The sequence below is a fragment of the Vidua chalybeata genome, chromosome 19 (genome assembly GCF_026979565.1).
Source record: "Vidua chalybeata isolate OUT-0048 chromosome 19, bVidCha1 merged haplotype, whole genome shotgun sequence".
In the NCBI taxonomy this organism is placed as follows: Eukaryota; Metazoa; Chordata; class Aves; order Passeriformes; family Viduidae; genus Vidua; species Vidua chalybeata.
The window spans coordinates 3,131,560-3,148,057 of NC_071548.1; the positions used below are offsets into that span (position 1 = coordinate 3,131,560).

Genomic DNA, 16,498 nt, shown 5'->3' on the forward strand with positions numbered 1-16,498 from the left:
CCCGGCTTTGCGCTGGATCCTTCCACTCGCTCTCGGCGGCCGAGCGCGTTCCCCAGTCAGGCGGGCCGGCAGGCCAGGGCGAGGCGCGCCGAGCGCATCGCTCGAGGCGGAGGAGGCGCGATGGCTCCGCAGCGGCGGGCGCTGCCCCGCGGCCCCGACAGCGCCGGGCCGGGGCCGGGCCGCCGCCACAGCAGGTACCAGCACGGGGCCCCGGCCGTCACCTCCTGCCCGCTGCCCCGGGGGCGGTGGCGCCCAGGCCCGGCGGCGCTGCGGCTCCCGGGGGTGCCCCGGTGGGGAGGCGGTCGCGCAGCGCCGGGCCCGGGAGCGGGAGGGAAGCGCGTGTTTGTAACGCGCGTGTTGTGCTCCGAACCGGGCATCCCGCGGGGTAAGGGCCGGGGACAGAGAGAGAACCGCGTGTGTTGTGCTCCGAACCGGGCATCCCGCGGGGTAAGGGCCGGGGACAGAGAGAGAACCGCGTGTGTTGTGCTCCGAACCGGGCATCCCGCGGGGTAAGGGCCGGGGACAGAGAGAGAACCGCGTGTGTTGTGCTCCGAACCGGGCATCCCGCGGGGTAAGGGCCGGGGACAGAGAGAGAGAACCGCGTGTGTTGTGCTCCGAACCGGGCATCCCGCGGGGTAAGGGCCGGGGACAGAGAGAGAACCGCGTGTGTTGTGCTCCGAACCGGGCATCCCGCGGGCCCGGGGCTCCCCGGTACCGGCCAGGGCGGTCCCTCCCCGCTCACAGGGCCCGTTCTCTGCTCCCTCCGCAGCGCCAGGAAGGGCAGATCCCCGCAGGATCCCCGGGGAAGGTGGCTGAAGGCAGCCATCCTCCTCCTCCTCCTCTCCGCCGCGGCCGGCGGCGGCCTCGTGGTCTGGAGCCGCCTCCGCAGCCGGGATGGGATCCCCGGGGGCCGAATCCCCGCAGAGGGGATCACCGAGGTGCTGGCACGTCGCAGCGACCACCTGCAGGAGAAGTTCATGGAGGTGCCCTGCTCGGAGGACTACGGGAGCCACAAGCGGTTCGCAGGTAGCTGGGCAGGGCTGGCCGGGGCGGGTGGCCGTGCTCGGAGGGCAGGAGCAGCTTGGCCTGGGCACCAAACTTGGGCTGCGAAACTCCCGTCTGTCGCCCTGGTTATCAAGAGTTTTCTAAAGCCTTCTGAGTCTACATTCTTGTGGAGAACTTTCCCCCACAACTTTCTGTAAACAACCTATTGTTTTGCATTCTTTCATAGAGGCGGAGAAATTTGATGTACAGGTAGTTTGTCCAGTGTCGTTGGAGAGGTGGCACGTTCACCCTCCAATCCACTGGCACCTTTTGAGAACTATAAATGATTGGAGTCAGAGGAAATAAATGAGTCTCTTCATCGTGACCATAGCTGTGGTGCGTCGTTTTTTCCTTGTGTCATCTGGTGACATCCGTCAGTGTCTCTTGTTTAAATCCCCAAGCGTTCGTGGCCCTCGGGCCGGCCCAGGAGTTGATTCTGAGAGGGTTTTTCCCCTTCTGAAACTGCTTTGCGAGGGCTCTATGAAATAAACGTTTTGCTGAGTCTGCTTCTGGTTTCTTTTCATACTCTCTTGATTCCTGAGTGAGTTTGCTGCTGCTCAGAACCGTACAGGGTATGGAGTGGCACTGATGCAGGACACTGGCTGTGCCACCAGCGGGTGGTGACTGCACAAGTGCCAGCTTTTGACACTTGTTCTGAGATGTGTGTCTGCCACTAGCTTTGGGGGTGCCTGCAAAGCACTTTTCTGTCTTTGTGTCTTTCTGCTGAGCCTGTTTTCTGTCAAATTGGTATCTGTTCCCCCCAGCACTTACTCATTTGAAGTGTTGAGGTTGGTTCTTCAAGAGACATGGAAGATTTTAATCTTCTCTGACAAAGAGCAGTGAGAGTCTGACTTGCAGCTTCCATGGATGAGTGGTGCTGATGTTCTCTTTCAGATTTGCAAAGTGTGTTGTGATGAACATTTTTAGTTGGCACAGCTGCCAGAGAGCAGCTCTGCTCTTGGTTTTTGTCAGTATGTCTGGCTGTGTGTTGACTGATAAGCTGTTGAATCTAAAAAAAACAACTTCTGAGTTAGTTTTTAACCAAATGGTGGTTGTATCTGCTTCATGATGTGGCTGAGAAAATACTGACACAAAGCTGGAGGCTGGAAGAAACTGCTGTGAGCTGGAAAAGAGCAAAGGTGATCAAAGGGCTGGAGAACCCATCCTATAAGGAAAACCTCAGGGAGCTGAGTCTCCTTTCCCTGGAGAAGGCTCAGGGAGAACACATTGCATTATTCCAGTGCTTAAAGGGAAGCTGGAGAGGACAGAAACCCTGCCTTTGCCAGGAGCTGCACAGAGAGCACAAGGCACAATGGGTGCAGGTTGCATTGGACAAGGTTTCATCTTGTTATTAAAAAAAAAAAATTAGAGAGAGAACACTCAGTCACTGGAGCAACCTCCCCAGGGATGCTGTGCAGCCCCTCTGACAGAGGGTTTGCAGGGTGTGACTGAGCACTGTGCTAGATAATCTTATCCAGGCTCTCTGGACCACAGAAAGCTGAACCAGATGATCTTTGGAGGTCCCTTCCCAGGTTCTTCTGCAATTCTGCAGTTTTTAACTTTCTTCTGTGCCAGTTCTGATAAAAAGTGTTTGACAAATTGCAGCCCCGTGTTCTTCAGGTGCCTGGTCCTGGTGCTGTTGGTCAAAAAGACTTGTAGCATAAAATAAAATTTTATGTGGATTCTGAGGTCACATAGTTTTTCCTCAGTGCTGCTGCTGTAGCATCTTTTTGTTGAGCATTCATCCCAAATGTTGTTTAGGCCAAGAAAACTGATGTCAGGAAGCTACCCACGAAAAAACTGTCTTGGTAAGGTAATTTTTTTTTTTGACATGAGAACACATGTTCTGTGGTAACTTTTCATAGTTATTACAAGGGGAAACTGCTGCTGGGTGAATTTGTGTAGTGCAAAGCCAGAGAAAACTGCAGCTGGTGATTTGGTTATAATTGAACCAAGGCTAAAAGTCTCTGCATTCTGCTACTGCAGTGCTTGCTTACCAAAAACAAAAATCCCCCAAACCAACAAAACTTTACTTTTCCCTTCCCTGGTTTGCAAGAGCAATTTTTTGAGCTTGTGGTCTGGGCCATCCTATCAGTTATCCTTTTTATTGTTTTTCTTTCTATTCCTCCTTTTTCATTCTATTCTTTTCACTGTAAGGAAGGCAGGAACTCGAAGCACATCTCTCCAGGAGCAGGAATGAAGGTGTTCTTTATTTTTGGGGTGTCTGGGGAGCAGCAGCAAGTGCTGACTGCAGGGTGAGGTCTCATTTCTTAGCTTTTCAGGGTGACAATTGACTCACCTCTCTAATTAGATGTTTGCTTGGTGCTGTTGCTTAAGTTCTGTGATTGATTTGGGTTTTTATTTATGGTTTTTTTGGGGGTTTTGGTTTTTTTTTTTTTTTAATTTATGTTGTGACCGTGCTTTTGAGGATCACAACATAAATAAAATAAAAATTACTTGGTTAATATAATAATATTATAAAATAATTATAAAATATTAGTATTATAAAATAAAAATTAATTGGTTAATTAAAGCTGAGCTGTGATAATTTTCCCACGAGAGGGTGGTGATGAGCTGCAGAGAACTTTTTGTGTGTCCCATTCCCCACAGCAGAGCCAAGCAGAAAATGTGGATTATGGATCAGCTTGGCACCTTCAGGCACTTGGGAAATAGGTTTCTGTCACTCAATAGCTCTTCATTCTCAGTCTTTAGCCTGGTTTGGCACCCTCAGCTGCAGGCTCTGTGTCAGGAGGAGGCACATTCCTGTCACCACTCAGTGTCTGATGCTCAGCTGTGAAGTTTCCACAGCTAAAATGAGCTTTTTATTTATGCACCTGTCCCTGCTTCCAGCTGAACTTGGTGCAACTGAGCTTCCAGTTTGCTTCAAGTGATTTGGTAGCTGGTGTCAGAGCAGGATTTATTCCCTTAGCACTGCCTGCCTGTAGAAATACTTCATACCAAATAAAATGTGCTATTTTTCAGAGGCCAAGCACTTGACTCATTACATTTGCAGAAGGTAGGGTGTTGTGTGGGCACAGCCTCACCTGCATTCTAAACTCTGTGGGCAGATCTTGGCCATTTCTGCTCTCCTGAGACACAGTTAACTACTTCAAGCTGCTGTGGCCCCTGTGTGTGGTGAAATGTTATTATAATTGTAATAAAGCAGCCATGGTCACTGCCATGGTCCTGTTCTTTTCTACTGCCCAGGAGACAGAGTTAAGATGCTTTTCCAGAGACAGGGCCAGGGGATGTGGAAAGGAGCTGCCAGGAAAGGTCTAACACAGCCTGCTGTTGGGATGGCAGCTGTACATCTCTGCCTGCTCTTGTCTGCCTTGGAGAGGGATTGTTCCCTGCCCAGGGCAGGAGGAGTGAGATGATCCCCAAAGTCCCTTCCAACAAAACTGTACTGTGATCCTCAGGGGAAAGTCTTACCAAAGCTTTTTTTCTCCTGTGAATCCTCTCTGTCTCAGCAGTGAGTGCTTCTTGGTTAAATACCACTAAGTAGGAGACACAGCTGCAGTTTGGGCACTTGGTCCTTTGTGTTGCATTCTGGTTTTTGTGCTGAATGGGAGCAGGGGCCAGCAGCAGTACTTGTGTTTTCCATGTTTTGGTGTGTTCCTCCTTTACCTTGATTTACCTGAGAGCCAGAGCTGATGGTGCCTTAGCAGATAAAGGGATGGTTTTGTGTCTACTGGGCACAAGTTTGTGGAAGCTACCAGGTACCTGCAGTACTAATCTGAATTTCTCCTGAGATTCTCCAGACATGCCTTTGACACTTCCTTGCTCACATGTGCCATGGTCTCTGAGACAGAGAGGACACTTTTCCTACTGCTGAAATCATTTTCAGTCAGACTGTTCTGATTTTTCCTGAGCATTCACCCAGTGTTTGTGCTGTACTGTTGGTACCTCACTGGCTTTATGCTGAACCACATTTTTCTGTCTGTTGGAGTTTTTTCTCCATTTGGGAAAGCTTGTTGCTTTCAGAGCACCTCCTGCTTCCAGTTCTCTGTCAGAGACCCCAGACATGTAACAATTGTCTGAGGTAACCCTGTAGTTTTGCCAAGCCTGGACTCTCCAGCCCTGGCCTTTCCAAAAGGGTAAGAGCTGTGCTGATATTTACAGCTGGAAAAGGAACAAATCTTGTCTGAAATCAGAAATCTTTGCAGGATGTTGTAGAAAGGAAGCTCTCAATAGCCAGGTTTGTCTTGGAGTATTGAATTTCTCCCTTGAGTTTACTCCTTCCAGCTCTTCTCTGCTTGAACACCAGCTTTCCCTTGCAGCCCACCTGACATGTAGCTGGGGTATCCAGTAACAGGAAATGGAAATTCCTGCAGAATTCCTGGCAGAACTTCTCCCATCAGCCTGGTCATTGTTATGAGCTGCCTTTGATCAGAGCACAGTGATGCTTTTGTCCTCCGTGGGTGAATGAATTGATTTCTCTCCAGGAATTCTGTGCTCTGATGAATAAATAATGCTTGAAGTGACACTCAGTTCAGGAGCACTGAGTGCATTGGCAATGTCAGAAGCCACACTGAGCCCATCTCTCCTGGGCTTTACATCTGTAAATGGATCTTCCTCAGAAAAGTGCCAAATGTAACATCCCAAGGTCTCTGGTGGCTCAGAACTCATCTTATTTCTTCTTCTTGCCTGAAGATAGTTGTCAACCAGACTTATAAGAACTTTCATATATTCTTCACCTGGAGCTCCTGCTGCTGACTTGTTATTCCCAGGAGCTTTTAAAATTTAATGTTAGATTTCTTAGCAGTAAACTTTAGGAGACTTTTGAAATCTTATATATCCAAGCTGTGTGCTTCAAGAGTGACTTCAAGAGAGACTTCTGTGCAAAATCTCATTTGAAAACCTGCCCTTCAGGTGGCTGAAGAGGTTTCAATGGGTTCTTTTCCTCCTCTTTGTGTTGCAGGTTGCACTCCTAGGAAGTGTGGAAGAGGTGTGACAGATGCTGTAATCACAAGGGAAGAAGCTGAAAGAATTCGTAGGTAATTTTTCTTTTAGCTCTAACTTTTAAAAGCACTGACTTTAATGACATTGTGCCAATCTGAGGGGTAGGATGGGTGAGCAGGATGGGCTAGCCTGATTAAAACATGAAATTTTTGTTACTAAAGCCATTTTCTATTTTTACTGTAATGGGGGCAGTTCTTTCACACAGAATCTGCCTGGCTCTGAGGGGCATGAGCACTTCACAGAAAGAAAGGAAAATGAATTAAATAAGTTTGAAAGGATTTTCACTTGGCCTCCATTTGGCCTTTAAAAGCAGAACAAAACAATGTAAGCCTTATTGCAGCTGTGTCTGTCTGGGTAATCACCAGCAGATTAGCAGAAGTCCTCTGTGAAGGGACTGTTTTTAGGGTATTTTTGGGAAGGGACTGTTTTTAGGGTATTTTTGGGATTTGTGGAAGGGAGCTGCAATCTCAGAAAAGTTCAGCAACACAAATATTTTATTTTCATGTCAGGCTGGAAGGTTCAGTTTCCAAGAAATGGGAGCTGTTGTTAACTCAGTTGGGTCATACCTGATGCATCAAATGCCACTCTCTGAGGAGTTACATGTTGTAAATAAGGACATTAAAGGACAAAGTAATCACACTCCAGTTCTCATCTGAGATTATTGTTTTGCCTGCAGAATAGCAGAGAGGGGACTGTCCTTGGGAGGATCTGATGGAGGGGTGAGCAGTGTCCTGTTATTTTCTACATTCTTTTACTGCCAAGGCAAGATTATAAATGCATTTTTTGGGGCTGAGGTGAGGAGATGGAGATTTTTTTCTGTCTGTTCAGACTTGGAAAATAATTTATTTGGAAAGTTATTTCTCATTAATACTTCTGCTAGCAGTGTAACTCTTGACTTCTGCAATACAGAATACATTTCCTTGTATTTAATTATTTCTAGCACCTCTCTTGAACTGATTTTGTCTTCACCTGGAAACAGTTGCTATAGCAGAACTGCAAAAGTTTGTCTCCTGAAAGTAAATTACACTGGTTCACAGCCTCCTGTAAAGATTGGCTTTGTGTAGTGACAAAAAAAAAAAAAAGTAATGTCTTAAGTAGCCATTGGAATAATATTCTTTAAATTGAAAGAATCCCATTTCTCTTTAACAAGTACATTTATTTTCATTTCTTTCCCTCATCTTTGTTTTCAGAATGTTTTTGTGTGTGAACAGCAACTCTTTCTTGAGAATTTGTAAACACAGCCACTCCTTTAGGCCTCTGCTGAATTAGGGCATATATTAGCAAAAAAAAGCAAAAGAGTTTCAATGGAAAAAAATAACAATTTCTTGTCCTCATAATTGCTGAGAAAGATGTGTAAAAATATAAACCAAGAAATTTAAGCAGTGCTGCCCATCTCAGACAATGTGTTTGGAAGGTTTAACATTCTGTGTTCGGTTCTCTTAGGATCCCCTGGATTTTTTTCAGTTCTGTGGTTGCATAATTTGCCCCTTCCCTGGATTGCTCTCAGTTTGGCTCCTGGGGCTGTCACCTGGGTTGGCTTTGTTCTGCTTTTGGGGCCCCCGTGGGGTTCTTCATTACACTCCCACAAAGAGGGATTGGAATGGCGAGGTGGAACACACAGAGTTGGGTCTGGAGATCCACAGGAAGCTGTTGTCCAGCTGGGGGTCAGGAACTGGGGAAACTGAGGCACAGAAAGCTGGGAAGAGATGAGAGGGGGAGCTGAACTTGCTGCCCAAAGCCCAGAGCTGGGCAGGGGTGCTGAGCTGGCTTAGTTGGACAGCAAGCCAGAGTGGCAGACAAATACAAATCCACCATCTCTGTTCTGTTGGAAGCTTCATTTTGCCCCCTCCCTTTTTATTGTTTTTTAAGGGGAGGTAAATGAGAGAGAGGGGAAGCTGCTTCTCTCTCACTGCAATAAAATAAATCTGTTAAAAATCTGATGTCCATGGAGAGGTGTGGGTTCTGAGCCAAGACTTCTCACATGTCTCATCATTTGTAAATGTGAGGAAGTTCTTAATCCTTAGGGAAAGGATCAAGAAGAAAATGTAATGTTGTATTGAACACTTAACCAAAATAATGGATAAAAACTGAAAGATGTTAGAAACAAGAGCTGAGCAGTGTTTCTGGGAAACTGTAAGAGTCATGGAATGGTTTGGGTTGGGAGGGACCTTAAATCCCACCCAGTGTCACCCCTGCCGTGGCAGGGACACCTCCCACTGTCCCAGGCTGCTCCCAGCCCTGTCCAGCCTGGCCCTGGGCACTGCCAGGGATCCAGGGACAGCCACAGCTGCTCTGGGCACCTGTGCCAGGGCCTGCCCACCCTCACAGGCAAGAATCATATTCACAGAATATGATCTTAATATGATTTTAAATACACTCTCCTTACCCAGTTTCTAATATTTTTAATATATTTTAAATAATGTTTTTAATATGATTTTAAATACACTCTCCTTACCCAGTTTCTAATATTTTTAATATATTTTAAATCATGTTTTTAATATGATTTTAAATAACCTCTCCTTACCCAGTTTCTTTTATTCCTGTCCTGCCTTCTTCCTCTTCCTTTCCCCGTGTGCCAGCCCATATTCCTGGTGTCATGGTGCAAATCTTTTCCTGGCAGTGCTATCCTGCCTCTCTCAGATACCAGTGGATCCTGCTGGATGTTTGCTGATGGGCTTTAGATGGAACTGTCTGTCTTTGTTTGAGCTTTCACCTTTTCCAGTCTCTTGCCCACAGAGCATAAAAACTATTTCAAGCCTTACTCCATCCAGTTACATCTGTGTGCTCCCAAGCTTCCAGCCACTTGGAGGAGGTCTGGCTTGTTGCTTTAAATTTCTTTGGCTTTAGAGTGTTTGGATGGTTCTGTTCAGTTATGTCTGCTGTAAGACTAATTCTTCCTTTAAAATATCTCAAAATTACTGTTGCTGTTTAATGATTTTTAATTCTTACTTTAGCCACTTTGCTCTCTTTGCTAGTCAAAATAAAACTTATCCAGGTTTCTTTTGGGATTCAGATTGCATTTTCATTGCCTGAGGTTCCCTCTTAACCCTTTTGTAAGCAACATGTCTGGTTTTTTTTTTTTTTCCCTTGCCTGTCATAGTTGTTATATTTTGACTTCTCAGAAGTGGATTTGTGTCTGTGTGTCTGGATATAATTTATTAATTTAAAGCTCTAAACTTGTAGTTTATGACTTTGTTAGTTCTCTCCTCCCTTTGTTTGCTACCCTTCCCTGGAGTACTGGAGCATAGCACCAAAACTTGTTTCCCATTCCATCATTTTATACTGAGAAAGTCTTGACAAACATCTGAATTATTGAAACCTCCCTGGGGTCATGCCTCTGTTGTCATGCTGAGCTTTCTTATCTTCCTTTGTAACTTTTCCTGGGTTTATATTTATTTATGCAGACCCACACAGAGTGAAGCTAGAGGGGCCATGGTAATTTTCTGGTCTAACTTCCTGCAGAATCCATACAGGAATATTTTCTCCACCAGCAAGCTGCTTCCCCTTGTACATGTGTCTCTGTAAAGTAGTTTTATACTCTGTTCCTTATTCACAGAATGACAATTGCATTAGTTGTCTTGATGTTTGCCTCAGCTTTTTTCTTCTTTGTATAGATAATGATATTAACCTTTTCAATCTTCCATGATTTTGTAATTCTTCCCTCTCTGGTATTTTTCTGCACGTCACCTCTGCCTGTGTGAACACTTCAATTCTGACTCATTCACTCAGGCCTTGTGGGTGCTGCCATCACAGGAACCCTCTGGTGTAAATGAGACAACTCATTTACTGTCATGATGTCTCAGGTTTGAGCTTTTATATTTTTCACATTCTGTGCTGCTTTAGTGTGAGTGTCTGGGCTTCATATTAGGGATGGTGAGCTCTCTTCACAGGGCAGGGAGACAAAACAATTCCTTCTCCAGCTGGGCACCAAGGACAAATGATCCAAATCTCAGGCCCAAGAGCACAAACAACGTGGGCTGGAGAGAGAAAAACAAGCAGGATGGGACTGCATGGGCTAAAGCTGGAATGGGACAATGAACTGCAAGGTGCAAATGGAGCAGAGCTGATCACAGTGAGAGCCCCCGGGAGCGCTCGTGCATTTTGGGACCATTTTGGTTCATCTTGGGTGCAGCCCTGGCTGGGCTCTGGTGCTGCCCAAGGTGGATCCATTGAGGAGATCCTTTTAATGAATCCCTGTTTTATTCTGTAGCTCTGTCTGACCTCTGCTCTAGGGCAGCCTTCCCAAGGCATCACCAGCACGTTGGTGTGCCCATGTGGAGCCTCCATTCTCACCCCTCTCAGCTGGAGTGTGGGACCATTCCCACAGCAGCACTGGGGGAGGCTTTGGAAGCTGCCAGCTCCTCTAGAGATGTGTAGAATTAAGGTTTTCTCATTTTCCTCCTTTGGCTCGTGTGGCTGCTGCTTGCTTTCAGTGTCAGATAAAACCTTTTCAGGCTGGAGGAACTGGTGTGGATGTGAACAGGTATTTAGTTGTTGGCAATCCCTTTCAGTGAGGAACAAAGGCAGGGCCTGTCAGGCTTTCCAGGATGGGAACAGTGATCTTTTTTGCCATAAGCTGAGAAGTGCTGGGTACTTGAATATTATTTTTGAATTCCTTTAGCAATAAGAGGGTGGAGAATATGGGACTAAGAGTAGTGAAAGTCCAGAAGAATATGTTTGTGCTTTTTATTTTTTTCAGAAAGTTCTATTTTACTTCTACAGAGAGTTCTGTAAACCAGGATATGGGGTAGTTCTGTCAAACAGTCAGTCTCTCAGAAATAGGAGTGTGAGTGTGTGTTTGCCATCTTTAGACAAACTTTGTAGGCCTTTCATCCTGGGAATACTGTCCTGAACTGCAGGTTGGTCCTTGATCAGAGAGCAGGACTTGAGGTAATCAAGATTTTATTCTCAGTGTCAGATATGATGCTGAAAATGTTTAATATTCTGAAATGACAGAGGCCAAAATAAATGTGTTCCTGTTTCTTTCCCAGGTTGCTGTTAAGCCAGGAGCTCTGTGCTCATGTGTATGAAAGTCCCTGTCTTGGCATCCAGTTGTTTTCCCATCTGAAAAAACCCTGAAGAATATTCTTTCCTTTTCAGGTTCCCCCTTCATCCTTTATCTGGCTTTTCTAGCCTTTATGTTGTAACTATTGCCTTCTCAGCTATGAATAGCTACAGCTCTTAGGGGTTTGTCTTTTATTGATTCATTTCATTATTTGGATCTTCCAAACTGTAATCATCTGGAGCTGGAGGAGTGAGAAGAAATATGTAAGAGAAGCATGTGGAAAGAGTTAGAAAGGCAATTTCAATTAAATTGATCAATTTAAATTAAATTGATCTTCTCAGCTGTGTTGTGCAACTTCTTATAATCTACTTTAATATGGTCACAAACATATCTTTGAAACTTCACAGGAGCAGTTTTACTTCTTTTAGCTGTGGTTTAGATTTTTGTACAGACCCAGAAACAAATAGATGGAAGTATTTTGCTTCTGAAGCTTGAGTAAAGCCCCATACAAGAGCTGCTCTTGCATGAGTGAGATTATTTGTTTCCTTAACTGTCCTCTGAAGCCTTTGGAGAGCAGTGGGAAGGGCATATCTGAAAAGCTCATGCTGTGCCCACTCCAGTAACTTGTTACTCTATGTATTTTTCAAGGGGTAAATAAGGTTATTTGTGCAGGTTTGTTAAAAAAAGTTATTATCTGTTGCAATAAGAGTTAGTGGGGTTCCCCTGCACAGGACAATTGTGGCTGCAGAGATTTTCTAAGGGACTGTGATGAGGGTGTTCCCCTGTCACCAGTGTTATTTCTGCTGGGATTTTGTTACAGTGATGTGAACGGTCTGTGGTGCATCAAAACAATGGCAAATTCCAAGAGGAGTGCCCGGATATTGTACATCAGAGATGTCATCACTTCAGTGCCAGTCAGGTTAATTAACTGGTGCTCCTTGATATTTCCAGTGTAAATAACAAAAAGACTTCTGTTAGTTCTATTTTTAAAATACTTTAGAACTGGTGCAGCACAAACATGTGTTCTGTGGACAGCAAGGGACATGCAAAAGTGTATTTTATTCAATTTAGAGAAACATTTTAGAATCCTCTCTTCTGGCAAATCTGAATACTAATCTCTGCAGCTTGTTGGGAGCTCAGCAGAAGAGTTTGGCTTGAATTGGATGAAGAAATGAATTGAATTTTCCTATGTGAAAAAAACTTTTCACTACGTGGTTTTCTTTTACAGCAGCTTAGAAACTGAGGAAAAGAAAGTTTGTCCCTAGTAAGCCTTGGAATTCTAATTGTACTTTGAAACAGACTTTTTCATGTCTGTATTAAATATTAGAAGTATACAGGATCTCATGGTGAAGGAGAAGTTTTAATAACAAATGCAGGGCAAGATAAATATTAGTGCTGCTGCTTGAGCACACAAATACTGGAAAATGTGTGTGGAAGGGAAATGTCTTCAAGAAGGGAGCCTGGAGCAGAATAATTTACCCTGAGCCCATGGGGGGAGATTGGCAATTCCCTGTCAGATCTGAATCTCAGAAATAGCAGCCCTATGCTTTTTTTTTTTTTTTTTTTTTTTTTTTTTTTTTTTTTTTTCATAATACCTTAATAATCTCTGCAGGGATCTGAGGGAGGTTTGAAGTTGTAAAATAAATGTTATATTGTGAACCCAGAGGCTGGAAGCTACTTTTACTTGGGAGGCTGTGGAAAGTGAGAGGCAACCTGGGACAGTTATTAAAGGTCATAGTTAAATAATGCTGAAACCTTTTCATGCTCATTTTTCCTTGTTTCCTTTTCCAGGCATCAATTTTGGACTTGCACTCTGGAGCTCTTTCCCTGGGGAAGCATTTTGTTAATCTGTACAGGTAAAATGAGGCTGTGGCTTCCTGCCTGCTGTCATCCCACCCCTTCCCTGCCCACTGCCTTTCCCAGTGTCTCCAGCCCCTGGGCTGGGATTAGTGATGAGAAATTGTGGAACTTGGCTGGATCCATCACAGTTTCCATGACCAGTTAAAGAGCTTTCCTGGCATGAAAATGCATCTTCTGTTGAACGGGGCACTTTGAAAGCTGCCATTATCTTTATTTTTATGCTCTTGCACCATTTAATCAGAGTATTTTTTCACAGTTATAGTTTAATTTATTCAGCAGTGGAAGAAATCAAATAGCCTGAACTCTTAAAAACTTGATTCCATGTGCTTATTTCATGATGTGGGAGGGGAATTTTTTAATGCCTAAGGAATGCCATTACCAGTTGCAGCATTTCAATCCTTTAATCTTTTAACATTTGATCTTTTAGCATTGCTTTTGGACATCATGCTCAAAAGCATTTGTAATTTTTTTTTTTTTTTGTGTTGTGTTCTCAGTTTCTGATAGTGGGTAAAGCACGGGTGGGGGTGAGGAGGTGTCTTGTTGCTCAGTATGATTCAGCAACTCCTCTTTTAGACTGTTGTTTAATTTTTTAGGTACTTTGGGGACAAAATTCAAGACATCTTCAGAGAAGAGGATTTTGCATTATACCGGTAAAGATTTTCAATGACTGCTGAATGAACCACAAACCAGAATTTTTTCTGGTTTTGAGCTTTTTGTGGAGTGCAGGCTGGGAGGGGATTGCCCTTTGCATTCATACACTGGATTTTGCAGCTCAAAATACCAATATCTGAGAACTAATATGACTCGAGGAGGAGAAGTAAAAGGATTTTCTGGTGACTGATCAACAACATCAGCTTTGAGCTGCATCAGCCACAGCAGGACAGTTTTATGGTGTGAATGTATTTAGGGTGATGGCAGCACCACACATTTCCCTCCCTCCCAGCAAGAAGAGCTGCTCCTCTGAGCTCTGTGGGGATTTGGGATGGAAAATCCTCATTTCCTCCTCTTTCACACATTATCCAAGGGGTTGTGTGAGCTGATAGACACAATTCTGGGCTATTATGACATCAGGAACTTGGGTTTTTTTTGAGGCAGAGTGCAGCAAAACATTAAAAAATGGTAAAGCAGGAAGTGGAAGGACTTGAGATGATTCATGCTCTGGCTGGAGAAGCAGCCAGAGGATGAAATAACTCTATAATGGAGCAGCTCTGGCATCTGATGCTCTCAGCTTTCCTGCAGCCCTGCTCATGCACTGAACAAACACAACAAAGCTAACGAGTTCCATGTGGCTGGGAAGGTGTGTGGCCAGACTTTAGGAACAAGCATTCTTTGTTGACTAGACACAGTCATTCTTTGGTTATGCAATTCATTTGGTTTCTCATAATTTAAAATGTCCCTGATTTGAATATTTGAATCTGACCTCCCTCTAGTGGTGGAAGAAATGTCAAGTGGTCAAATGGGTTTATTAATTTTATTAAAATAATAATTAATGAATATAATCCTAGAATATTAATCACTTCAAGCTTATTTCTATTTAACAGCTGTTTTTAGATGTCATTGTCATTATAGATGAACTTCTTTAAAATGTTTTTACTTCTGATCCCAATATTGCAAAAATTTGATGATTCCTTGATTATTATTGAACTTTAGATAATTTCTATTTCGTATGAACAGAAGCTTAAAATTTTCAATAATTTTATAACTTCATGCTGTGAGATGAGACAGCTGCTATGGAATGTCAATATTCCATTGGGATTTCATGTCAGTACAGGGGATGTTTCAGTCTACTGGATAACAAGCTAATACAAAATAAATTCTAAAATGCTTCTGTTCCTATTAATGGCAGTGCTTTAGCATGGTCTGTAGTACTTTATGGCCTTAATGAATGATTTTATGCTATTTTTGGGAGCATTTATCTTCATTACTTTCCCTTACCTACCTAGGTCACTTTAAAAATACACTCTTGAGAGAAATAACTGAATGTAATTCATGTCTAAGTATTAGTGATTGCAACAATAACGAATCTGAGGAGGCATCCTGAGCCAGGGGGCTGATTCCTAAACTGTCTCTGTCAAAATTACATTGCTTCAGACTCAATTATGGTTTCTAGGCTGATACTTTAACCACCATCTGCCAAGCACATTACAGCAATCCCTCGTGTTCCTCATAATGAATGTTTATTCAGAAGGGAGACCTTTAATCGTGCTTGGTGGAAGGGGTGAGTTGAGCAAAAAACAGCACAATCAGGAGATTTCTTCCCAAAACCTTACAGCTTTTGAAGGCAGGGACTCGGAGGAGCAGAGGAGGAGCTGTGGGTTTGCTTTCTGTCTGTGATTGCTGTTAAAGCTCTCTGGCTGCAGGAGCCTTTGCTTTGTCAGCTCCCTGGGACAGTGCTGACAAGTGGGATCATCAGGAAGTGCTGTGGATTGGGCTTTGAGTGTTCTTGTCACCATGACTGAATCACACTTTGCAGTGGCTCCTAACTGCATTTTTTTGTGTTGCTCTGGCAGAGCCTGTGTCTCACAGAAACTTTTCAGTGGCACTTCCAGCTCTCTGTGCTGCTGCTGCTACATTAAGCTGGCATCTTTGCAGGCTTTGCAGGCTAGTGAACTTCCTTTCTTTCAATTTGTGTGTTCCTTGGACTTCCAGCTACTTCACTGGCTTTTTAAAAATTCTTCTTCCTCATCACCCTAACTCAAAACAGTGACTGTTTTTACAGAATCTGGTGGTCATGTGCTCCTTTCAGGGAGTTCTGGTCTGCCTTTTGATATTTCCCAGTGACTCAGTGCAAATGGACAAGGGCTGCTGCTGACAGATGTGGGGGAAGCATTAATTTGGGGCTGGTGCTGTTGACTGGATGCTGTTCCTGGGCATTTCTTGCCCCAGCAGAGCTCTGTTATTGCATCTGCTCAGAGCCAGGGTCCACCTCAGCAGTCTGAACAAGGCAAGAGTTGCTGTGCTTATGGAAATAAATGCTTCTTCAGCATGAAGAAATATTTTCTTTGTAGCCATAATCCACCAGAAGTGTCCCAACAGTTGTGAAGAGCCAGGAGCAATGAGGGAGGGGCAGCTCCTGCTGCTTCTGGGTCATGGAGGCTGAGGGAACAATGTGGCTCTCCCAGTTTTGGGCTCATTCATTCTTTTCTTCTGAGCTGAAATTTGGCTTGTCACTTGGTTTACACATGAAGGACAATGCTTTTGTCCATTTGTATTTTGCCTGTAGGTTGTGTTTGGAGCAGCAGGGCAGGGAATGGAATGGAAAACCTGCAGTCATGATATTGATAAATGTTGAAATGGCCTGGCCAGCAGAAAGCAGACTGTACAGAAGAGTTTTTTCTAGGCTAAAAAGTGACCTTATTCTGCATTTCAAACCTGTATTTGGCATACTGAATAGGGCTTTGCATCCTGTTTGGTTTGTAAAACACACAGTGCACCCAAAGCCATCACACATCAGTCTCCAAGAGGAGTGAAGCTTTAACAGAGCCTTATAAACACCAGACAGCAAACCTTAATAGAAAGCTTTTAAGCTTTTTTTCACTTTTAAAAGTGAAAAATGAATCAGGCTGAAAGAAGAGGGAGGACTCCTTGCAGAGCAGGACAACTGGAGGAGATTTAGTTATGTCAAGA

General features: G+C 44.2%; 1 protein-coding gene across 3 annotated transcripts in view; it reads left to right on the forward strand.

Moving 5' to 3' along the window:
* The first annotated feature begins 57 nt into the window (after positions 1-57).
* OGFOD3 (2-oxoglutarate and iron dependent oxygenase domain containing 3) overlaps positions 58-16,498 on the forward strand; it is a 44,794-nt gene continuing 28,353 nt past the window's right edge. For all 3 annotated transcript variants that reach the window (XM_053960788.1, XM_053960787.1, XM_053960786.1), the window contains exons 1-6: positions 58-194; positions 770-1,026; positions 5,966-6,041; positions 6,683-6,725; positions 12,803-12,867; positions 13,465-13,521. In XM_053960788.1, the coding sequence (XP_053816763.1) occupies positions 121-194; positions 770-1,026; positions 5,966-6,041; positions 6,683-6,725; positions 12,803-12,867; positions 13,465-13,521 (572 nt within the window). In that variant the 5' untranslated portion in view covers positions 58-120. The remainder of the gene's footprint in view (positions 195-769; positions 1,027-5,965; positions 6,042-6,682; positions 6,726-12,802; positions 12,868-13,464; positions 13,522-16,498) is intronic.